This window comes from Aquarana catesbeiana, linkage group LG13 (assembly GCF_042186555.1).
Source record: "Aquarana catesbeiana isolate 2022-GZ linkage group LG13, ASM4218655v1, whole genome shotgun sequence".
Taxonomy (NCBI): domain Eukaryota; kingdom Metazoa; phylum Chordata; class Amphibia; order Anura; family Ranidae; genus Aquarana; species Aquarana catesbeiana.
In genome coordinates, this window is record NC_133336.1 from 6,878,814 (window position 1) to 6,904,484 (window position 25,671).

At 42.0% G+C, this 25,671-nt stretch overlaps 1 protein-coding gene across 1 annotated transcript in view; it reads right to left on the minus strand.

The window, feature by feature from the left end:
- Window positions 1–339: 339 nt before the first annotated feature.
- LOC141117717 (serine protease inhibitor A3K-like) overlaps window positions 340–25,671 on the minus strand; it is a 33,838-nt gene continuing 8,506 nt past the window's right edge. Inside the window, exons 2-5 of the mRNA XM_073610723.1 lie at window positions 21,068–22,343; window positions 14,631–14,901; window positions 5,902–6,049; window positions 340–600 (exon numbers count right to left, since the gene is read on the minus strand). Coding sequence (XP_073466824.1) covers window positions 376–600; window positions 5,902–6,049; window positions 14,631–14,901; window positions 21,068–22,319 — 1,896 coding nt within the window. The 5' untranslated portion in view covers window positions 22,320–22,343 and the 3' untranslated portion in view covers window positions 340–375. The remainder of the gene's footprint in view (window positions 601–5,901; window positions 6,050–14,630; window positions 14,902–21,067; window positions 22,344–25,671) is intronic.

Here is a 25,671-nt window from a genome sequence, read left to right on the forward strand (position 1 = left end):
AAGTATTGGCAAAGTGTTCCTAAGTTGCTCAGCCTTTCTGGGTTTCTGTCGGCCATCTTGGTTTTGAGAAATTTTTGTTGCACTTTATAGCTCCTAACTGTCTATGATTTTTAAGGGACTAAAAATCCCTCTGCGCCTATTTCCTCCTCTTGCGTCCCTCATTTTGGGCGCCCCTAAAACTATCTGGCTGCTTTATTATGAAAGTTTTGACCAAAGCTGATTTTCACTCTCTCCTTCGCCCCCTTATCGGGGGCATCCTTGAAGCTCGCTGGCTTGGAACACGATACAGAGAAAACCACGACACGGAAATTGTTCGGCACATTCGCTTTATTATGAGCAGAATAGATTCATTTTGTATTGCAGTTTATATGGGCTTTATCTTATTTCTCCCTGTCCCTGCTGCTGGGGAACTGACCAAGAAGGGTTCATGACTCGGCCCATCCCGAGAATGGTTTCGGCAACTTTGTGGTAGATCAGCATGATGAATGGACGGTCAACATTAAAAAAGAGACTAGGGATAACGATGTTAAATTTGGCATCGGTTGCACTACTCATCTCTGTTTCTTCCTCTTCGATGTCAATATAAGACTGGTGGTAAATCTGTCAACAAAAAAAAGTAAAGAAATGAATTTACTTAAAAAAATAAGTTAAAAGCATGCAAAATATATAAATAATAAAATTTAGGACTAAGGTAAATCAGTCAGAACTTAAAGTGTAAGTAAACCCCCCTATCGTTTTCAGCCAAGGAAGCCACCATCTTTGCCTCCGTTTAATCTACAAATGCCATGACGCTGCACATGTGATCAGTTATGACACCAGCTATTGGATGATTTGACAATTTGGTTGAGAGCACAACCAATGAGAGTCTCACATTTCTGGCACGTGCCGGGAATGTAACTGTTTTATGGATGGTTTTACTTCCGCTTTAACTACCGTATTTTTTGGACCATAAGACGCAATTTTTTTCCCCCAGAAATATGGGGGAAAATGACACTGCGTCTTATGGTGTGAATATAGGCACCGCCCCCCGCCGCCGCTGGCACCGCCCCCTGCCACCACTCGCATCGCCTCCCGCCGCCACCACCGGAAGAGAGGCAGGAGAGCGGGGAAAGACTTTCAAAACCCCCATGTGGGCGCCGGGCGAGACAGAAAACAGGCCACTATGGGCCTGATGGAGGAGGGAGAAGTGCCAGCTGTCCCTCGCGCAGCCCGACACCATAGAGGCAGTAAGAATGCAGGGCCGGGGACTCTGACAGGAGTGGCAGGAGGAAGAGGCGAAGGCAGGAGTTGGCTCCCAGGAACGATGGCCGGGGAGGAGGAGGAGGGCGGACCAAGGACAGGAGGAAAAGGCAGGCCGCTGGGATAACATCAGGTAAGGCAATGGTCACTCTGCATTTCTATGGCAATGGTCACTCTGCATTTCTATGGCAATGGTCACTCTGCATTTCTATGGCAATGGTCACTCTGCATTTCTATGGTAATGGTCACTCTGCATTTCATGGGCACTGGAAAATATTTTAGTACACCATTTGGTTCAGAATATTTTTTTCTTGTTTTCAACCTCTAAAACCTAGGTGCGTCTTATGGTCAGGTGAGTCTTATGGAGCGAAAAATACGGTACTTAATGACCAGGCCTATTTTTCATACTTGGTGTTTAAATCAAGTTAAATAATTTTTTTTTTGCTAGAAAATTACTTAGAACCCCCAAACAATATATATAACACCCTAGAGAATAAAATATCGGTTGTTGCAATACTTTATGTCACACCGTATTTGCGCAGCGGTCTTACAAGCGCAATTTCTTTGGAAAAAAATACACTTTTTTGAATTAAAAAATAAGACAACAGTAAAGTTAGCCCAATTTTTTTTATATTGTGAAAGATAATGTTACGCCGAGTAAATTGATACCCAACATGTCACGCTTCAAAAGTGCGGCCGCTCGTGGAATGGTGCCAAATTCTGACCCTTAAAAATCTCCATAGGCGACGGTTAAAAATTTTTACAGGTTACCAGTTTTGCGGTATAGAGGAGGTCTAGGGCTAGAATTATTGATCTCACTCTAATGATCGCGGCGATACCTCACATGTGTGGTTTATACAAAGATTTCATATGGGGGCGCGACTTATATATGCATTCGCTTCTGCACGAGCTCGGCGGGACGGGGAGCTTTACATTTTTTTTTCTTTTTCTTATTTCTTTTGCTTTTTATTTATACCTATACTTTTTATTTTTACAATGTCCTTTTAAAAAAATTGTTCACTTTTATTCCTATTATTCCTATGTAAACATCCTTATAATAGGAAAAAAAAGCATGACAGGACCTCTTTAATGTAAGATTTGGCGTCAAAAAGACCTCAGATCTCACATTTACACAAATAAATAAATAAAATAAATAAAATCAATAAATGTCTTTTTTACAAAAACAAAAATTTCCCCTTTAAGACCATTGGGCAGAAGTGACGTTTGACGTCGCTTCCGCAATCCAATGGTATGGAGCTGAGTGGGGGCCATCTTTCCCTCACTCGGCTCCAGGCCTCATAGGAGAAAGCATTTGATCGTCTCCGCCGCTATCGATGGCTCCAGTAAGCAGGTGGGGAGACCAGGGTTATGGTAGCTATCTGCTGCCATAACAACGATATTCCACTTCACACAGCCGACGTACAACGACGCCGGGCGGTCCGCAAGTAGTTAAAGTGTATGTCCGGCCTGTGAGAGTATGAAGTCCTACCGCTAGACATGTGCAATTCGTTTAGTTCCAAATTCGTTTCTTTAACAAATTTTGACAAATTCGTTGATTCCGAAATCTCAGAATTTCTGAATTTTTAAATTTCCCAAATTTCGAATTTCCGAGTTTTTCAAAATGTCGGAAATTCGGCATTTTCGGAAATTCGGAATTCGGAAATTCTAAATTTCCGAAGTTGGAAGAAACCAAATTTCAAAAATTGTAAATTTCGGAAATTGTATAGTTCGGAAATTCGAAGTGAGGAAATTCGAAAATTCGGAAATTCGACATTGAAAATTCAAAAGAATGAAAATCTGAAAAATAGAAAATCCGAAAATCTGAAATAATAACTAACTAATAACTAACTATTAAGTTATAGGTATTGGAATTTCCTTTCAAATTTGGCTGTTAGTGAACGTAACGAGTACGAATTTATCTGAAATTACAAATTATCTGAAATAACGAATGCCATATCTAAATGAATGGAATGTAACGATCTAATAATAATAAATAACAATAACAATAATAAAACATTTTTATTATTTAATGAACATGAGTGGTTGGACTATACCAGGGGATAGTACAGACAAATCTCCCAATCCCTAATAACATATATCATGCAAAAAATGGAGAGAAAAGAGGAACACCTCTTTCTCCAAAATAAATGGGATTTTACAAGGAAATACTAAGTCCATCAGAAATAGGTAATGATCAATCAAATTGATAAAAATATACAAATTTTATTTAATATAATTAAAATATAACACAAAAATTGACATTATAAGAAAATGACCATCCAGTAGTATATTTCAGAATTCATACGTGACTATCAGCCAACATGTTTCGCAAAGAACTTTTCGCATCATCAGGGCTAGACACGATATCACTGATTCAGTTAATATGAATCAGTGATATCGTGTCTAGCCCTGATGAAGCGAAAAGGTCTTTGCGAAACATGTTGGCTGATAGTCACATATGAATTCTGAAGTATACTACTGGATGGTAATTTTCTTATAATGTCAATTTTTGTGTTATATTTTAATTATATTAAATAAAATTTGTATATTTTTATCAATTTGATTGATCATTACCTACTTCTGATGGACTTAGTATTTCCTTGTAAAATCCCATTTATTTTGGAGAAAGAGGTGTTCCTCTTTTCTCTCCTTTTTTGCATGACATTTTTATTATTATTATTTATTAGTAATTTGTTCCATTTCATTTGTTTAGATGCGGCATTCGTTATTTCGGATGATTCGTAACTTTGGATGAATTCATATTTGTTACGTTCACAAATAGACAAATTTGAAAGGAAATTCCAATACCTATAATTTAATAGTAAGTTATTATTAGTTAGTTATTATTTCGAATTTTACTGATTTTTCTTTCTTTTTTTCAGATTTTTGAATTTTCGAATTTTTGAACTTCCGAATTTTTGAATTCCGTAAATTAGAAATTTTGGAAATTTGGAAATTCAAAAATTCGAAATTAGAAAATTTGAAAATTCGGAAATTTGAAAATCCGAATTTCAGGATTACCAAATTTCCGAAAAAAGCAAAAAAAGGCAGAGGACCGCAAGAGCTGAGGCAACTAGAGAGCCTGGGGGGGATTGTAAGTCTTAAGAGTGAGAGAGCCCAGGGCACTGGGAGAACCCTGCCCAGAGGCCAAGAATGGGCCCATGTAGAGAGGTGCTGCAAGCATAGCCTGAGTGAGCCCGAGGAGCCTATGGTCTGGGAGACCAGTACAAATAGCAGAGGTGCTGCTGACAGGAGAGCCAGGTGGCTCTGCATTTTATATTAGCGCTGAGGCCCCTGTGTGGGAAACCTTGTGCTGTTTAGACTTTATGTTTTGTTTCAATAAAAGTGGGCTGCGATGCCCTTAAATATACACTATATTGTAAAAGTATTGGGATGCCTGCCTTTACATGCACATGAACTTTAATGGCATCCCAGTCTTAATCCGTAGGGTTCAATTGAGTTGGCCCACTCTTTGCAGCTATAACAGCTTCAACTCATCTGGGGGATGTCCACAAGGTTTAGGAGTGTGTCTATGGGAATGTTTGACCATTTTCCCAGAAGAGCATTTGTGAGGTCAGATACTGATGTGGTTGAGAAGGCCTGACTCTAATTCATCCCAAAGGTGTTCTATCAGGTTTGAGGTCAGGACTCTGTGCAGGCCAGTCAGGTTCCTCCACCCCAAACTGGCTCATCCACGTCTTTATGGACCTTGCTTTGTGCACTGGTCCAAATCATTTGGTGGAGGGGGGATTAGGGTGAGGGGTTGTTTTTCAGGGGTTGGGCTTGGCCCCTTAGTTACAGGAAAGGGAAAGGGTGTCAGCATACCAAGACATTTTGGACAATTTCATGCTCCCAAGTTTGTGGGAACAGTTTGGGGATGGCCCCTTCCCGTTCCAACATGACTGCGCACCAGTGCACAAAGCAAGGTCCATAAAAACATGGATGGGAGAATCCACGACACACTCCTAAACCTTGTGGATGGCCTTCCCAGAAGAGTTTAAGCTGTTATAGCTGTGAAGGGTGGGCCAACTCAATATTGAACCCTACGGACTAAGACTAGGATGCCATTAAAGTTCATACGCGTGTAAAGGCAGGCGTCCCAATACTTTTGGTAATTATATAGTGTAGTTATGACTTATGTGGACTCACCATTTCTGAGCTAACCAACCCCCATATCATAAACCAAAAAAAAATAATTTTGGTCCTGTAGAATGAACTTGTGATGTTACAATATCTTAAAATCAGGCACTGAATTTTTCTTTGGATTCTTAAAGTGAAACGCTATGTTTGTGTTTTCTAGGCCAATAATCTCAACGTCTTTGGTACAGTTCACGGTTCACCTTGCTGGAGAGGAAGCTGTATCTGAAGACCTACAGTGCAAGGATCTCTATGCTTCCCCCTCATTCATTCTTTGGATCTGTGTGTCCCTGCCCATCTTGCTGCTTCTTCATCATCATTACCCCACATCAGGTCACCAGTCATCAGGGGGGACAGCTCTGACATATGAGGAAGCTAAGCCCTGCCTACACCAAGATGGCCACCTCCACACAGAGACACAGCACAGAACAAGGAATGGAAGTCAGTAATGAGGAAAAGATAAGCTGCTAGGAGAACAGAGAACGTACTTGTGGATTAGTGGTTTGACAAAAGAAAGATACTTACGTCTGAAACCTGTAACTTTTCATCCTTTGAGAACCTTAAAAAGTTGGCGTTCTCAGTGAACATGCTCTCCATGCCCATGACCATCATGTGATGTCTCAGATCGACCAGATGGTTGAAGGATAATTTGGGTATGCGAAGCCTGATAAAACTGTAGGGGAAAATACACATCAGTGTCTGTATTAGCAATAAAATTAAAATGCAGCACTTTAAAAGAACAAAAACACCAAGTGAATAGTGTATTATTTAAATGCAATGGTTCTGGATAGATATATAGTCCCTAATAACTTGGATCAAAGTTCCAAAAGAGTCCAGTGATGATAATCCCAAACAGAAGGTGTTTAGGCAAATGGAAACCACCACCGATGAAAAGAACACACACTGAGCCTTACCCTAAATGTTGGACTACCCGAATAAAGTAGTCAATACAGGATTGTTTACAATATGGACATGAAGCTCCTCTGAATCCACAGAGAATGTGACCATCAGGCTAAGTCTCCTTTCCAGAAATTAATCAAATCTCACATGGAGGTAAAACATAAACACTTTATTGTGCAGTATTAGTGTTATGGTGCTTTAATAAAAAAGTGCCAAAGTACTCACAGACATCATATGTAAAATCGCATTTGTGTCCACTGACAACAATAAGACATAAGAAGCGACCGTTTCTACCCAGCAAAATGTCTGATTGTCAAGCGTGGCAACGTCCTGTACCTCAGCACCTCCTACGCGTTTCGTCATCATAGACATCATGAGGGGGCGTGGCTATGTCCACGCTGGTCACCTATTTATGATCAGAAGACCGGAAATGAAAACACAACGTGTGTGTTCCAGAAATGACACTGGAACCCACCAGCTTGCTTCCCAAAAGACAGGAAATAAGCACAACGGTGGCCAAATGTAGCTTGTATTAGCGATACCAACTATCCCAGGCTTTCTCAATGAGGCAAAAAGTGTTTGCAAGCTACTGCAGCCAATCAGAATTTAAATTAGAATTCCAGCATACACCTAAGAACTTGTGGTGGTAGGTTAAAGGAGCGCCCAATATCCAATTAGAAGAAAAATGAAGGTTGGGGTAACAAGGACTCCTCCTTCTTCAGTGAAGCTGCTGTATGTTCATGGTGAGAGAGGATGTAACCCAGCTGGTATATCTGTGACACCAAAAACGAGAAAGCTATGGCAGCTATGCTATGCTGCCACTGCCGGAGTAATACAGCAACGTTCTCATTTTTGGTGTCACAGATACATCAGCTGGGTTACATCCTCACTCACCATTAACATACAGCAGCAGCCCTGAAGAAGGGGGAGTCATTGTTCCCTTGAAACGTGTTGGCTTTATTATGTTTTGCAACTTTCAATAAAACAATGATTTATTAACCTTCATTTTGCTTCTAATCGGATATCGGGTGCTCCATTAACCTACCACCACAAGTTCTTGGGGAAATGACCTTGAGGCCATACGCAGAGGTAGCAGCCCAAGCCCCCTCAAAAGGGCTCACCGCCACCATTCAGTCCAGTTGGGCTGGATTTATCGGGCGCAAACTCTCCCAACCCACCCGAACCATCACCCACTCACAGACCCTCAATTGAGCAAGTCAGTCCAGCGTGATCTTCAACCTTTAAGAACCATCATACACCTAAGGAAAACCACTTTTTTTTATTTTGGATAGAGTAACGGAGGGTTACAAACCCCTGTCATTTTTTTGCCATCTCTGTCCCACTGGGTAGAGATTAGACATGTGCAATTCGTTTAGTTCCAAATTCGTTTTTTAAAATTCATTAATTCCGAAATTTCCAAATTTTTCAATTTCTGAAATTTCTGAATTTCTGAATTCCCGAAATTTCCGAATTTCCGAAACTCAGAATTTCCAAATTTCGAATTTCCGAATTTCCGAAATTATGAATTTCCCAAATTTCCAAATTTCTGAAATTACAAATTTCAGAATTTCGAATTTCCGAAATTAGAAATTTCAGAATTTACAAATTTTGAAATTCGTAAATTCGTAATTTCGGAAATTCAGGAATTCGAAATTCATAAATTCGTAATTTCAGAAATTAAAAATTCGAAATTTGAAATTCGTAAATTCGTAAATACGTAATTTCGGAAATTCGGAAATTCAAAATTCGGAAATTTTAATATTCGAAATCTCATACATTTAAAAATTCTAAAATTTGGAAATGTGAAAATCCAAGAATAAGAATGAAAATCTGAAAATTCAAAAACCTGAAAATCTGAAATAATAACTAACTAATAATAAATATTAAATTATAGGTATTGGAATTTCCTTTCAAATTTGGCTGTTAGTGAACGTAACAAATACGAAATTATCCGAAGTTATGAATTATCTGAAATAACGAATGCCGTATCTAAACGTATAGAACGTAACGATCTAATAATAATGAATAACAATATTAATAATAAAACCTATTTTTTATTATTATTAATTTGTTCCATTCCATTTGTTTAGATGCGGCATTCGTTATTTCGGATAATTCGTAACTTCAGATAATTTTGTATTTGTTATGTTCACTAACAGCCAAATTTGAAAGGAAATTCCAATACCTATAATTTAATAGTTAGTTATTATTTCAAATTTTACTGATTTTCTTTCTTTCTTTCCGATTTTTGGAATTTTCGGATTTTCAAATTTTTGAATGTCCGAAAATCCGAAAACTCGGAAATTCGGAATTTGAAAATTCGGAAATTCGAAATTCGGAAATTTGAGAATTCGCAAATTTTCAAATTTGGAAATTCGGATATTTGAAAATCCGAATTTTCATTTTTCCGAATTTTCGTTTTTCCAAATTTCCAAATTTTTGAATTTCTGAAAAAAAGCAAAAAAACAAATGAAACGAAAACAAACAATTTTTTTGTCAGTGCACATATCTAGTAGAGATCACCTCACTTGTGCGACCTTGTTTGTGGGGAAGTGTGGGACCTCTGCAGAGAAACTGTTGCTTCCCACGGGAGAGCAAGGGTCATTGTCTGCAGCATTCTGGCAGGGGACAGGCTTCTCTACTGTGATTTTTCAGCTGCGGAACAACCTATCAGACTTTGGACACTTTTTGTTTTGATGCACCTGGAATGTTTGAGCAGATATTAACAAAGTCCAGTTAGGCTTTTATGAACTGGTCACATTTTTATATGGGGGGGTAAAATTTTGGCACATGATTTCCTTGTGTGTACCTTATCAGAAATGAAGGAGCAAAAGCAGCATTATTGGAGGTTCAGGCTGGGTTCACACTATCGATGCATGCGGCTCCCAGCAGGGACCCGGTGCGTCATGGTCTACCATTTCAGGTCCAATTTCAGCCCAAATTTTTGGCTTAATTCGGACCTGAAACGAACCAAAAGACGCACAGGACTCCTGTACAAATTTGCACCAGAGCCGCAGCGGAGATATGTGAACCGGCTCCATAGAGAGCCATTCAAAATCTCCTGCTACTGCGAATTGGATGCAGCGAAGCCACATCCAATTCGTGATAGTGTGAACCCGGCCTCAATGTACACACAAGTCCACTGTGCTCATGTGATCTTATGATGCCGGCATACCATAGCAATTTACAACCCTCACCTCTTGTTCATACTTGTTCTAGTAAATCAAACCCAGTCTGTACACACTACAAAACATGGAAGGCTTGCAACGCATCATGCATGGCCACTGTTAGAAATCATGGGGCCCCGTACAGCCTGTCCTGACGGGGCCCCCCAACCCTGTGTTGCAGTGGAACAGCAGCACTAACTTTATCCATCTACACCTCGAAAATTAAAAAAGTCTCTTCTTTGCTCCCACCTCTTGCGCCCCTCTTAAGCCCTGATAAATGAGTAGGAGCGAGGGTGTGGTCTAGTAAAATCCTTTTATTCATTTAGGCAGAAATTACCAATAAAGCTTCCCTTGGCCCCCCTATTTAACTGTTGGGGCCCTGGCATCATGAAAGCCACTCAGTTGTGATATGCAAACAAAGCGGAGAGGCCACATACAGTAATGCTAATTCTGAGTCCATGTTTGACAACATTAACTAGTTTAGGACACTGGATGTGCTACACATGCCCCAAAACACTTCATCATAGTACACTGGATGTGCTACACCTGCCCCAAAACACTTCATCATAGTACACAGGATCACATCCTGTCCATCTGCCCTGCTGCCATGACCCCCTCATTTCCTGACAATTCTTATATCTGAGGAGTTGCTGTGTACATAGTGCAGTGCTAACAGTGGCTGCTGTGATTAACTAAAAAAAAAAATTGAGAAAAAAAAGAGCTGCCTGACTCAGTGTTTATCAACACAGTTCCGATGGGAGATAGAGAGAAACAAAGTAACATTGTTTATAAACATTGATCAGACTGGAGATAGAGAGATACAAAGTAACATTGTTTATAAACATTGATCAGACAGGAGATAGAGAGATACAAAGTAACATTGTTTATAAACATTGATCAGACAGGAGATAGAGAGATACAAAGTAACATTGTTTACAACCACTTCAGCTCCCCTTTGTGACCAGGCCATTTTTTGCTATTTGGCACTGTGCTACTTTGACTGGTAAAGCACTGTACCCAAACAAAATTTATATATATTTTTTTACACAAATAGAGCTTTATTTTGGTAGTATTTGATCACCTCTGCAGTTTTTTTATTTTTTGTGATATAAACAAAAAAAGGCAGAAAATTTTGAAGGAAAAAAACCCAATATTTTTTACTTTCTGTTTTAACCACTTCGTGCCCGTGCTATAGCCGAAAAACGGCTACAGCGTGGACGTCAATTGCTGGGAGGGCATCGGGGAAGTTCTGTGTTGGCCAATCCCAGCGGCCATTTAGCACTTGATCGGCGTGTCCAATGAGAGGTGATCTCATATGTAAACATATGAGATCATCTCTCATTGCCGGCTCTCCCTCCTCACACAGAGGCAGACGGCTGCAGCGGTGAGTGCACACACAAAAAAAATAATTGAAAATTCACTGCCCACAGTTCCTGTCAGAGCTATCTGTCATGCCATCTGTCCCCAGTGCCATATGTCCACAGTGCTGCCTATCAGTGCCAACTGTCCCCAGTGCCACCTATCAGTGCCATCTGTCCCCAGTGCCACCTGTCAGTGCCATCTGTCCCCAGTGCCACCTGTCAGTGCCATCTGTCCCCAGTGCCACGTGCCATCTGTTATCAGTGTCACGTGTCATCACCATGTATCAGTGCCATCTGTCAGTGTCACGTGCCATCAGTTATCAGTGTCAAGTGTCATCAGTGCCACGTATCAGTGCCATCTGTCATCAGTGCCGCGATGTCACATGTCATCAGTGCCACGTATTAGTGCCATCTGTCATCAGTGCCACATATTAGTGACATCTGTCATCAGTGCCACGTATTAGTGCCATCTGTCATCAGGGCAACATCAGTGTCACGTGTCATCAGTGCCACATATTAGTGCCATTTGTCATCAGTGTCACGTGTCATCAGTGCTATGTATTAGTGCCATCTGTCATCAGTGTCACATGCCATCAGTGCCATCTGTCATCAGTACCATGTGCCGTCAGTGCCACGTATCAGTGCCACATCAGTGTCACGTGTCATTGTCCTGGTGCTCCAGGGCCTTCAAAAGTGTAATAGGTAGTCAACAAATTAGATGTGTAATTTATGCCCCTAGAACACGTGAAGGTGCTCCCTGCATGTTGGGCCTCTCTATGTGGCCAGGCTGTGAAAAAGTATCACACATGTGGTATCGTAATACTCAGGAGGAGTAGCAGAATGTATTTTGGGGTGTTATTTGTGGTATACACACGCCATGTGAGAGAAATAACCTATTACAATGACAATTTTGTGCAAAAAAAATCTTCATTTTGCAAAGAATTGTGGGAAAAAATGACAACATCAAAAACCTCACCATGCATCTTACTAAATACCTTGGAATTTCTACTTTAAAAAAAAAAGGGGTCATTTGGGGGGTATTTGTACTTTCCTGGCTTGTTCGGGTCGCAAGAAATGAGAGCCGCCAGTACATCAGATGTGATGAATTTTTTATGATTTGCACCACAGATTGTAGACTCTCTAACTTTCACAAAGAACAAATAATATCCACTAATTTGGGTTATTTCTACCAAAGATGTGTAGCAGTAAAAATTGTGGTCAAAATTTATGAAGAAAAATTAATAATTTGCTAAATTTTATCACAGAAACTAAGAAAAATGTGGGTTTTTTTTTCAAAATTTTCGGTCTTTTTTCATTTATAGCGCAAAAAATAAAAAACCCAGAGGTGATCAAATACCACCAAATACCATCTATTTGTATGAAAAAAAGGACAAAAAAATTCATTTGAGTACAGTGTTGCATGACTGAGTAATTGTCATTCAAAGTGTGAGAGCACCGAAAGTTGAAAATTGGTCTGGGCAGGAGGGGGGTTTAAGTGCCCAGTAGGCAAGTGGTTAAAACATATCCAATAAATATAAAAAAAAATCTAATTTATTCATAAACATAGGTCAAAATGTATTCTGGTATGTGTCTTTGGAAAGAAAATCTCAATACGTGTATATTGATTCGTTTGCGTAAAAGTTATAGCGTCTACAAACTATGGTGTATACAGTATCTGACAAAAGTAAGTACACCCCTCAGTTACAGTTCTGTAAATCTTTTCTTCTATCTTTTCATGTGACAACACTGAAGAAATGACACTTTGCTACAATGTAAAGTAGTGAGTGTACAGCTTGTATAACAGTGTAAATTTGCTGTCCCCTCAAAATAACTCAACACGCAGCCATTAATGTCTAAACCGCTGGCAACAAAAGTCAGTACACCCCTAAGTGAAAATGTCCAAATTGGGCCCAGTTAGCCATTTTCCCTCCCCAGTGTCATGTGACTTGTTAGTGTTACAAGGTCTCAGGTGTGAATGGGGAGCAGGTGTGTTAAATTTGGTGTTATCGCTCTCACTCTCTCATACTGGTCACTGGAAGCTCAACATGGCACCTCATGGCAAAGAACTCTCTGAGGATCTGAAAAAAAGAATTGTTGCTCTACAATAAGATGACCTAGGCTATAAGAAGATTGCCAAGACCCTGAAACTGAGCTGCAGCACGGTGGCCAAGACTATACTGCGGTTTAACAGGACAGGTTCTACTCATAACAGGCCTCGCCATTGTCGACCAAAGAAGTTGAGGTCACGTGCTCAGCATCATATCCAGAGGTTGTCTAAGGACATAGATTACTGGAACCATGTCCTGTGGTCTGATGAGACCAAGATAAACTTATTTGGTTCAGATGGTGTCAAGCATGTGTGGCAGCAACCAGGTGAGGAGGACAAAGACAAGTGTGTCTTGTCTACAGTCAAGCATGGTGGTGGGAGTGTCATGGTCTGGGGCTTCATGAGTGCTGCCGGCACTGGGGAGCTACAGATCATTGAGGGAACCATGAATGCCAACATGTACTGTGACATACTGAAGCAGAGCATGATCCCCTCCCTTTGGAGACTGGGCCGCAGGGCAGTATTCCAACATAACGACCCCAAACACAACTCCAAGACGGCCACTGCCTTGCTAAAGAAACTGCGGGTAAAGGTGATGGACTGGCCAAGCATGTCTCCAGACCTAAACCCTATTGAGCATCTGTGGGGCATCCTGAAACGGAAGGTGGAGGAGCGCAAGGTCTCTAACATCCACCAGCTCCGTGATGTCATCATGGAGGAGGGGAATAGGACTCCAGTGACAACCTGTGAAGCTCTGGTGAACTTCGTGCCCAAGAGGGTTAAGGCAGTGCTGGAAAATAATGGTGGCCACACAAAATATTAACACTTTGGGCCCAATGTGGACATTTTCACTTAGGGGTGTACTGACTTTTGTTGCCAGCGGTTTAGACATTAATGGCTGTGTGTTGAGTTATTTTGAGGGGACAGCAAATTTACACTGTTATACAAGCTGTACACTCACTACTTTACATTGTAGCCAAGTGTCATTTCTTCAGTGTTGTCACATGAAAAGATACAAGAAAAGATTTACAAAAATGTGACTGAGGGGTGTACTTACTTTTGTGAGATACTGTATATATTAAAATTTGTATTATTATTTTTTTTTTATACTAATAATGGCAGTGCTCATCTCTGGGCTTTCTCACTAATGGAGCGAAGCGACTGCATTCAGGCAACCCAGAGACAAACAAACGCCCACTTCTCCTCCCATGCCAGTTGATTGTCTTTTTATTAACCGGCTGAGGGAGGATTGGTCGCTCTTCCTGCTGGTCTGTGCTGGTTGATCCCGCAGAATTTTCTCCAAAGATTTTTGCTGTGAGTGCTGTGTGTGATCTGGAGGAGGCAGGCGGTGCTGGGACACCGGACGATTTGTCCTCCTAGTAAAGTATGTTGAGCTTTTGTGTGCCCGTAGCTACTCCGAAGACTATAGCTCGCATGCCCATAGGGAGGGCCCTGCGTGCCAGCTGTAGCATGTGTGCCAAGGGTTCGCCATCACTGTTCTATACTAATCAGTTATTTAGCACTGCCCTGCCACCTAGTGTAATTAGTTGGTAACTGCTCTTAGAAAACCCCAGTTACTGCATTAGTTGCATTGCTTGTTGTATCCTGTTCTGTGTTTATGGTCTACCCCTTTACCAGCTCATTCGCATTGTCAGTTTATCCAGCATTCATCCAATTAACATCAAGTTGCACATTGCTATTTGTATGAACATTTGGCTGATTTGACCTCATAACCATGTTAAAACCGGAGTTTTGTTTTAAGCAACTCTCGTGTAATACCTGGTTCTCACTGATTGGACGTATTCTTTAACCTTCTGGGCGGTCAGCATTATTTCCACGCTGCTCAGAGTACGTGATTGCGGGAGGATGATGAAAAGGGATACGTTTCCCTCGTATGGCAGTTCCACCACATCGGAACCCATCGCGTTGTCCTTGTACGTCTTAAACAATCCCCACTGACGCATCATTGGCACCGGGACCGATGTCCCATCGCTCAACATGAAGTCTAGAATCTCTGTACTGGATCTGTAAAATTTGGATTTCCATTTACCTGGAGGAACAAAAGATGGTTGTTTAAGTTTTTCAACTCTTGTTTTCAACACAAAAAGTTCTGTGCCTTAGTCTTGGGACAATTTTTGGCCCCATCTTTCCATCATATTAGCACATTGGTGCCCCTGAACACACTTGTTTTGTGGTTTTGAGTATACTGGGATCTTGTCTACCTCCTGCGACTGTGCATGGACTCCCATGCGCTATCCCCGGCTGGGGCCTTCTTTGACATCTAAAGAGCCCCTCCATCTCTTTTTTGGACCCCCCCCCCCCCCAATTTACCCATCTCTTGGTCCAGGATTGATTGAGAGCTGGATTATTTGTGGTGGTCCCACAGTATCCCCTGAGAAAGCCATCATTGGCGAAACATGTTGGGACTTAACATCTACCTTGTGACCACCTTTCTCACCTTATTTTTGGGGACACCAGCGACACAGTACATGTATTATATATATGCTCTATATTGGTTTTAATTGAATTCTTACTCTTTCTTATCATCTTTGTATCAATAAAGAAATTATATTTTTGTATTTAACTTTTTATGCATTATTTATTAAAAGCACCGCAATATTCCCAATCCTCCTCCTTTCTGATATATTTATATAACATGTTTATATTACAAACAAACAGTTAACCGCTTCCGGGCCGCCCACCGCATGTATACTGGGGCAGGGCGGCCCGGCTGTGCAAAATCATGTACCCGTACGTGATAATGTGCATACGGTGTAAGGGGGCGTGCGTGCGCCACCGTGAGCGCCGCTCCCGCTGTGATTGGACACAACGGGAGCAGATCAGCGGGTCCAGCGGCCGCGATGGCCGTTTCGCGACCCGCCGATCGTTCTGTTGGACAGACGGCGCAGCGGTCTGCCTATGTAAACAAGGCAAACCGCTGATCTGTCAGGGAGCAAAAGAGAGATCTTTGTGTTTCAGCTAAGCTAAAACACGGATCTCTCTCTTTTCCTCCAGTGTATCCCATCCCCCCACACAGTTAGTAAGCACCTCCCAGGGAACACATTTAACCCTTTGATCGCCCCCTAGTGTTAACCCCCTTCCCTGCCAGTGTCATTTATAGAGTGATCGGTGCATTTTATTTAGCACTGATCACAGTATTGGTGTCACTGGTCCCCATAAAATTGTGTCCAATTTGTCCGCTGCAATGTCGCAGTCCCTTAAAAATCGCTGATCCCCACCATTACTAGTAAAAACAATTTAAAAAAATTAAAAAGACGCTATAACTTTTTTTTTTTTTACCAAAAATATGTAGCAGAAGACAATATTAAATTAATGAAGAAATTTGATTTTCTACATTTTTTTTTTATTGGGAATGTTTTATAGCAGAAAGTAAAAAATATTGTTTTTTATTCAAAATTGTCAGTCTTTCTCTGTTTATAGCGCAAAAAATAAAAACTGCAGAAGGGATCAAATACCACCAAAAGAAATCTCTATTTGTGGGAAAAAATGGGCATCAATTTTATTTGTGTACAGCGTCGCACGACCGCGCAATTGTCAGTGAAAGCGACGCAGTGCCGTATTGCAAAGAAAAAAAAATGGCCTGGTCATTAAGGGGGGAAATCTTCCGGAGCTGAAGTGGTTTAAAGTGTATGTAAACTCTAAACAATGAACTTCGCTTGTTTTTTGTTCTTTTCGTTCACTTCATCCCTGTTAGACCCCTTTCACACTGCTGCATTTTTCAGGCGTTTTTCAGGTGCTTTAGCATTAAAAAAAAGCGCCTGTAAAGCGCCTGAATGCAGCCTCATCTGCAATCCCAATTTGAAAGACCGAGCCCTTTCACACTGGGGCGTTTTTCAGGCGCTTTAGCGTTAAAAAGCGCATGTAAAGCGCCTGAAAGAAGCATCATTTGCAATCCCAATGTGAAAGCCTGAATGCTTTCACACTGGGGGGCGCTGCACTGGCAGGGCATCAAAAAATGTCCTGCATGCAGCTTCCTTGCAACGCTTTCGTGTTTTTGCCGCCGGGCTGGGTGCGCCGATGGCCCGAGCCCTTTCACACTGCCAGCGTCCGAAAAATGCCTGAAAAATGCCCCAGTGTGAAAAGGGTCTTAAGCGGCGCTTTACCAGCGTTTTTCGGGCGCTGGCAGTGTGGAAGGGCTCGGGCTTTCCCATTGGGATTGCAGATGAGGCTTCTTTCAGGCGCTTTACAGGGCGCTTTTTTTAACGCTAAAGCACCTGAAAAACGCCCCAGTGTGAAAGGGGTCTTATGGAGATGGGGAGGTGTTCTGTAGTCTTTACGCACTTCCTGTCCTAGGGTGACAATGCTGCTACTCTACAGGCACAGTACAGTGAGCGAAGCGTTGTCACTCTAGCAAAAAAGTGTACATCCTCCCATTTATAAAACAATTCTGGAAAAAGAAGGAAACGAATGCAGCCACCATATCTAAGATCGGGTACAATGCAATATGTTACACTAATATGCAGCATATAATTATACTAATAATGGGCAGCATAGCGGCTAAGTGGTTAGCACTTCCACCTAGCAGTACTAGGGTTGCTGGTTTGAATCCTTTAGAAATGTCATTTTGCTGTGGTATTGTTCTAAACAAGGGAAACATGCGCCCCTTTACAGGCATACTATAGACACCCCCCAGGCATGAAATTTAAAGGGATATTACACTTTTTATTGTTTCATTTTAAGCATTCTTGAAACCACTGCTCCTGAAAAAACGGCCGTTTTTAAAACTTTTTATTTTTGCATTGATCCATGTCCCCTGGGGCAGGACCCAGGTCCCCAAACACTTTTTATGGCAATAACTTCCATATAAGCCTTTAGAATAAGCACTTTTGTTTTTTCATGTTAGTGTGTACTAGCACTAGAATTATTAACTTACGTCTGCAAGTATGCATTTTTTATGCTCAATAAAACCTGTTCTTGGCTTACTTCACTATTAGTCCATCTTTCTCATTTTGGGTACCTGTTTATATGGCTGAGAAATCATCTTTAATGCCGCGTACACACGAGCGGACTTCTCGTCGAACTGAACTCCGAAAAACTTTTCGATGGAGTTCCGACGAAACGGACTTGCCTACACACGATCACACCAAAGTCCGATCCTTTCAAACGTGATGACGTACGACCGGACTCGAAAAGGAAGTTCAATAGCCAGTAGCCAATAGCTGCCCTTACATCGTTTTCGGTCCGTCGGAGTAGCATACAGACAAACGTTTTTTTCTATAGGAATCGAGTCCGTTGGAAAGATTTGAAACATGTTCTATTTCTAGGTTCATTGGAATTTTCGATAGAAAAGGTCCGATGAAGCCAACACACGATCGGAATGTCCGATGGAATCGTTCCATCTGACCTTTTCTGCCGGAAAGTCCGCTCGTGTGTACGCGGCATAAGATGTATTTGTCATCAAGTCTCATCATTGAATTTGCCATCTCTGGATATCGTTATAAGTCTGAATTGACCCCCTGACTGAAAAGCTGGGTGTCGTTGTGATGCGTGTGAGTGGGGACACATGTGGGGGTGTCTTGGTACGCCTGAAAATTTCTGAAACTCTTTTTGCACTTTTTGCACAGCGGATGTGAAGCATTTTTTTCAGGTATTTTGTGGACTTTATGAGTTATTTTTTCAGCTATTTTATGTTTTGTTTTTTCCACTTGTAATGGGTTTATGTTTGTGAGCGCTGTATTTATATATATTTTTTCCCTTTGCTCAAGTGTCTAGCACTTTATGTATAGCAGCTACATTCACTTTTATCACCAAGTTTTTTCACCATCAGCGCCAGTTTATATATATATAGAGTATATTTTTTTTTCACAGAGGTTATGGGGGCTCTTAACATTTTTTTCTTATTATTGTTTATTTTATTATTTTATTTTTACACTTTCCCTTTAATTTTGTATTGTTTGATCACTTTTATTTCTATTACAATGAATGTAAACACCCCTTGTAATAGGAATAGGGCACGACAGGTCCTCTTTACAGAGAGATCTGGGGTCTAGAAGTCCTCACCTATCTCTCCTCTATGCTGGAAAGCCTGAGATAAGAAAAAAATGATCTAAGGCTTTCTAGCATAAAAAAAAAAAATGTCAGTGTTTACATCTGCCGGTGATGTCACTTCTGGCCTCCGAGGGTCATAGAGATGGCCAGGGACCATCTGGTCCACGGCCAGCTCTATGGTAAAGTGCCACCGCCGGCGGATTCACTCTCACAGGAGAGACCAGAGAAACACTGGAGGGCTGATAAGATGGATTTTTACAGTGCAGGGAATTGCCACCGGAAAAAAATGATATCTGGATGATGGGTGCAGTTGCACCATCATCCAGATATCTCCACTCAAATCAATGATGTCATATGACGTTCATCCGGGGGAAGTGGTTAAAGTGTATGTGTAGCCCAAACTGTTTATTTTTATTTTTTTAAAGAATAGGGAGGGGTTAAACCCCCCCATTCATGTTATTTGTTGCTGTTTGTCCTGCTGGGGAGATTCCCCATGACTTCTTGTCCTGGAGTATCAATGGGAAATAAGAGGAAGTCTATAAACAATACAGGGAATTCCCAACCCAAAATAGTTGGTGGAGCACGTGTCACCATTAAAGGATTTTCCCTCACCTCTTGCTCTGGTGACAACTTTAATAGCGGTGTCCTGATGATTCCATAAGCAATATAGAGCTCTAGCCACTAAAGCAAATTGCATGCGGTGATTGGGTCACATGACACCAGTGGCAGTCGGTCCATTAGGGGCGCAGAGGCGCTGGCCCCCTAATCCTTGCGCCCAGCCCCTAATCTACATACGGGGTGCCGGACGCATAGATTAGGGGGGCTGCGCCCCTAATAAACCGACTGCCACTGGAAGGACATGATTAGAGCCTGAGGCCCCAATTGCCCCCCCCACCCCCAAGAACATTGAGCACCAGCCGCCACTGCTTGACACATTTTCCCCAAATACCTTGTGCAATACTGAAAATGTCAATTCACAATCCCTCTTTGTGGGGTATTTACCTCTAAAAGCAAAAACGCTTGGTAAATACCGCATACAACATTGTTAATGTCAGGGCCGGGACAAGGGGTTTGAAGGAGGGGCGGCTGCCCTGGGCACTGTGGTATCAGGAGAGATGGTGGGGCGCTTCAAGGAGATTGGGGGGGGGGCTTGAGTTGGGAGGGGAAATTGGGGGCTGGCAGGGGGGTATGAATTACTAGAAGTTGTGATTTGGAGGAATTTGTGTTGAGAGGGGGGGAGGGGGAAGAGGATTTGTGCTAGAAGGGGGATTTGGGGGGGTTTGTGCTAGAAGAGGTAATATGGTGGAGAGGAGATGGGACTTTGTTAGGAGGAGAATATATTTTGGGGGGATTTGTGCTAGTAGGTATGATTAGGAATGAGTAGGGATGATTGGGGGCATTTGTGCTAGGAGTGGATATTTTTTTTTGGGGGGGGGGGGTTGGGGTTATGTGCTAGGAGGGTGAATAGTGTGAAATTGTGCTTGGAGGGAGATTTGGAGTGGGGGGGGGGGAGAGGATGTGCACTGGGAGCGAAAATTTGAGGGGTAGAGGATTTGTGCTAAGAGGAGTGGTGTTTTTGGGGGGGGGGGGGGGCGATTTATGCGGGGGAGATTTGCGGAGGACAAAGATTTGTGCTGGGGGGGGCGGATTCAGCAGGGGGGTGGATTTGTACTGGGAGGAGTGGGAATGTATGCCTAGGGTTAAGCATGCAGATTAATGTTCAGTTGTCAGTCTGGTTGAGAGCACAACCAATGGGAGGGTTACATTCCTGACACGTGCCGGAAATGTAACTTATTTGAAATGGTTAAATGGATGGGTTTACTTCCGCTTTAATATGCAGGTCTACTTTTTAACCATACCCACCACCAAACAAGAGAAAGTAGAAAAGGTCTCATGTTGTGAAGAACCTTCTGACTCTTCTCAGCATGCACTCTTCCTACAGCTATCTTGATGAATTTAGCTATAAATATTCAGAGGTGGACTGATGATGGAAACAAAATCAAAGAAAAAAAAAATTAGTTTGCAAATTTTAGGGTCTAGTGCTGCCACCTCACTCCAGAGATTGCCCTACAAGTGCTTTATGGTAAAGACCGCCCTTCCAGGATAGACTCTTGTGAAAGTCAGTGCGATGATTGTTGTATCTGTAGTTTTGAGACATTTGTTTCTCCAAAATCTACTTTCTGTAGTCAACAGAAAAATGGACTTACCTTGGAAGACTGCATAATCTACCAGGACCATCGATGTTTTCCAATCCAAGCGACTGACCATGTTCTGTATCTTCTGATCTGTTCTGTCACTCACAATATTATTGATTGTTCTCTTAGCAGCCTCAGGGTCACTGAAGCTGATGGTTTGAATGGCGGTGTTGTAGTAGTCAGCCAAATATAGTCGGAATTGAGGTAAATAAGCTCCCCCCTTTCTTAGGAAGATTTCATTACCAAGCTTGAATGCCATATCTTTGCTTTGCTGCTGTAGTTCCTGAAGAATCTTTTTATTGCCCTCATGCAGCCCCATGTCTGTCTTGGTGCCATCTAGGCCTAAGGTGTCGAGGATTTCCTCTCGCGTTTTACCTTGGGCACCAAGAGCCAGCATGGAGAGGGTTATGTAGATGCTGATCGGTGAAATAAATAGGTTTGGTTGAGGTCTTTCTGAATGTGATGAAATCTGTTGATAAATCCTTACAGCAAAGTCCATTTGAGATTGAGATACCGACTCTTGCCATTGATGATTGCCCTGTTCTTGATTTTGTTGATTGCCCTGTTCTTGATTTTTATGATTGACCTGTCCTTGATTTTGTTGATTACCCTGTCCTTGATTTTGTTGATTACCCTGTCCTTGATTTTGTTGATTGCCCTGTCCTTGATTTTGACTATAGTCCTGTCCTTGATTTTTTTGATTACTCTGTCCTTGATTTTGTTGATTGCCCTGTCCTTGTTTTTGACGATAGTCCTGTCCTTGATTTTGTTGATTACCCTGTCCTTGATTTTGTTGATTGCCCTGTCCTTGATTTTGACTATAGTCCTGTCCTTGATTTTGTTGATTACCCTGTCCTTGATTTTGATGATTACCCTGTCCTTGATTTTGTTGATTACCCTGTCCTTGATTTTGTTGATTGCCCTGTCCTTGTTTTTGACGATAGTCCTGTCCTTGATTTTGTTGATTACCCTGTCCTTGATTTTGACTATAGTCCTGTCCTTGATTTTGTTGATTACCGTGTCCTTGATTTTGATGATTACTCTGTCCTTGATTTTGTTGATTGCCCTGTCCTTGATCTTGATGATAGCCCTGTCCTTGATTTTGTTGATTACCCTGTCCTTGATTTTGACTATAGCCCTGTCCTTGATTTTGACTATAGCCCTGTCCTTGATCTTGATGATTGCCCTGTTCTTGATTTTGTTTGGTGGTATAGGTCATAAGGATCAGCGAGATGAACAACTGGAGGAGAAGAAGAGTCTTCATCTTTCTTTCACACCAATTTCACACCTGTGTAAAAAAAATACATGTTTTATGCCCCATACACACGGTCGGACATTGATCGGACATTCCGACAACAAAATCCTAGGATTTTTTCCGACAAATGTTGGCTCAAACTTGTCTTGCATACACACGGTCACACAAAGTTGTAGGAAAATCCGATCATTCTGAACACGGTGACGTAAAACACGTACGTCGGGACTATAAACGGGGCAGTAGCCAATAGCTTTCATCTCTTTATTTATTCTGAGCATGCGTTGCACTTTGTGCGTCAGATTTGTGTACACACGGTCGGAATGTCCGACAACAAGGTCCTATCACACATTTTCCATCGGAAAATCCGACCGTGTGTACGGGGCATTAGAGTTATTACCAATAAACCGCTAAGGGGCCACTTTCCAATTATTCCTCCATATCCTCTGTAATGAAGGGGTCTACCACCTACCCTCTAAAGGGTCCAAGACCCAGGTTCAAAGATGCATTCTTGTTGCTTATAACTTGCAAAAAAAAGCAAACTGATAACGGGGTCTTTGGACCCCCAAAACATTTTCTTTCATATGCTTTGCTTTCAAAAGGTCTGCTTCCCACCCTTGGGTACTTTTGGAAACATACATCATGCCATAGTAGGTGCACCTTGCACCTACTGATGACATGACCCTTTGGACCCCTTACAAATTTTCTTTCATATCCTATGCTTTGACAGGGTCTACTTCCCATTCTTGGTGACCTTTGGTCATATGAATTGGAAAATAGGGGAGTGCAGCTTTTATCTATGATGTACAGCCCCCAGATATAGGGGAGACATCATTGCTAGTGCATTTGTTTGGGCTTAAAGTGGTGCTAAAGCTTGGACATCATTTTCCTTAATGCATTCCCTGCATTAAGATAAAAAAATGCTGAAGTGTTTGTATCCCTCCCTCACCAAATACACCACAATTCCTGCCTGTTCACCCATATTTAATTCTGGCCTCAAGTTCCCATTTAAAGTGATTGTAAAGTTTCATTTTTGTTTTCTTTAAAAATAGCAAACGTGATACTTCCTGACTCTGTTGCAGTGGATTTGCACAGAGCAGCCCAGATCCTCCTCTTTTTGGGTTCCTTGCCGGTGCTCCGGGCCCCTCTCTCCTGTCGAGTGCCCCCACATCAAGCAGCTCCCTGTGTCCAGTCAGACACGGAGGCACGGTTTGGCCCTGCCCCCTCTATCTTCTGATTGGCTAACTGACTTTGATTGACAGCAGCTTGGCTCAGCCAATCAGGAGGCAGAGTCCCCGACGGCCGATGCACTCGTGCACGTTGCTGGATAGAGATGAGGCTCAGGTAAGTATTGGGGGGCTGAGGGGGGCTGCTGCACACAGGTGTTTTATCTTAATGCATAGAATGCACCTTCTGCCTGTACAACGCCTTTCAGGTTAGTCAAAAAAAAAAAAAATCAGATGTGTCTGTTGTGCTGCTGGCTCCTTCTTTCCTTAAAAGCTTTATTTTTCCACCTTGCCCTTAAACACATTTCCATAATCTTGTGTGGCGGGGGTAATAAAATGGAGAGAGCTGTTGTCATATGACGTCTTCGGAGAACAACAATGCTCCTGTCCAGCCGTCATTTTATAATAGGCCAGGCAGGAAGAGGTTAACCGCTTACCGACCGGCTCACGCCGATATACGCTGGCAGAAGGGCACGTACGGGCAGATTAACGTACCTGTACATTGCCCTTTAAGAAGCGGCTTGCGGCCCACCACGAGCTCCATGAGTGTGATCGCGGGTCCCGCGGACTCGATGTCTGCGAAGATACCCGCGATCGTCTCACAGAGAGGAAGAACGGGGAGATGCTGATGTAAACAAGCATTTCCTCATTCTGCCTAGTGACAGGACACTGATCACAGTAATCGGGAGCAGTGATCAGTGTCGTGTCACACACAGCCCCTCCCCCCCACAGTTAGAATCACTCCCTAGGACACATTTAACCCCTACAGCGCCCACTAGTGGTTAACCCCTTCACCGCCAGTCACATTTACACAGTAATCAAGGCATTTTTAATCGCACTGATCGCTGTATAAATGTGAATGGTCCCAAAATAGCACCAAAAGTGTCCGATCTGTCCGCCATAATGTCACAGTCACGATAAAAATCGCTGATCGCCGCCATTACTAGTAAAAAAAAAAAATATTAATAAAAATGCCAAAAAACTATCCCCTATTTTTTGCGCAAACCAATCAATAAACACTTGAGATTTTTTTTTTACCAAAAATATGTAGAAGAATACATATCGGCCTAAACTGAGGAAAAAAAATGTTTTTTTATATATTTTTTGGGGGATATTTATTACAGCAAAAAGTAAAAAATAATGCGTTTTTTTCAAAATTGACGCTATTTTTTGTTTATAACGCAAAAAATAAAAACTGCTGAGGTGATCAAATACCACCAAAAGAAAGCTCTATTTGTGGGGAAAAAAGGACGTCAATTTTGTTTAGGTGCCACGTCACATGACCACGCAATTGTCAGTTAAAGTGACGCAGTGCCGAATCGCAAAAAGTGCTCTGGTCTTTGGCCAGCCAAATGGTCCGGGGGTGAAGTGGTTAATCTAACAGAACCATAAAGAGCAGAAGGGGGATCATTCACTACTCTGACTCACTCAGTTCTGTGTATTTACTTTCAGCTGTTGAGCTCTGTAAACATATTTTTTTTTTTCCAGTAAAGCAGTTCCGATTTAACTTAAAGGATATGCTCACTTTTTTTTTTGCTTCTAAATTCCAGCTCCCCTATGTACCAATATAGCATTAATGTAGTTCTTTTGCAAAAATAAAACAGCTTTCCATTTATTCTACCCACACTTACCTCACTGTTTTCATGGATATTTAAACACACTGCTCCATTACTTCTGCCTTACTTCCTGGACAGACTTTAGGCCATGACACAGGAAGGAGTTGACCAGCTGAGGGTAGATAATGCAGGGTTTGTACTAATGAGATCAGCTAGTCAGCTCCTTCCTGTGTCATGACCTAAAGTCTGTCCAGGAAGTAAGACAGAAGTAATAGATAAGTTACATTCATAAAGACAGTGAGGTAAGCATGTGTAGATTAAGCACTTGCCAACCAGCCGCCGTCATTATACTGTGGCAGGTTAGCACGATCTAGCGAACCGCCGTAGCTGTACGTCGGCTCCTTTAAGCAGGATAGCAGGCGCTCGCACGCGCTGCACTACAGGGGGTGTCGATGCTCAAAGACAGCCGGCCAAGTGCGATCGCAGGCATGAGGGACAGAACAGGGACGTGTGTGTATAAACACACAAATCCCTGTTCTGCGAGGAGAGGAGAGACAGATCGTGAGTTCCTAATAGCTAGGA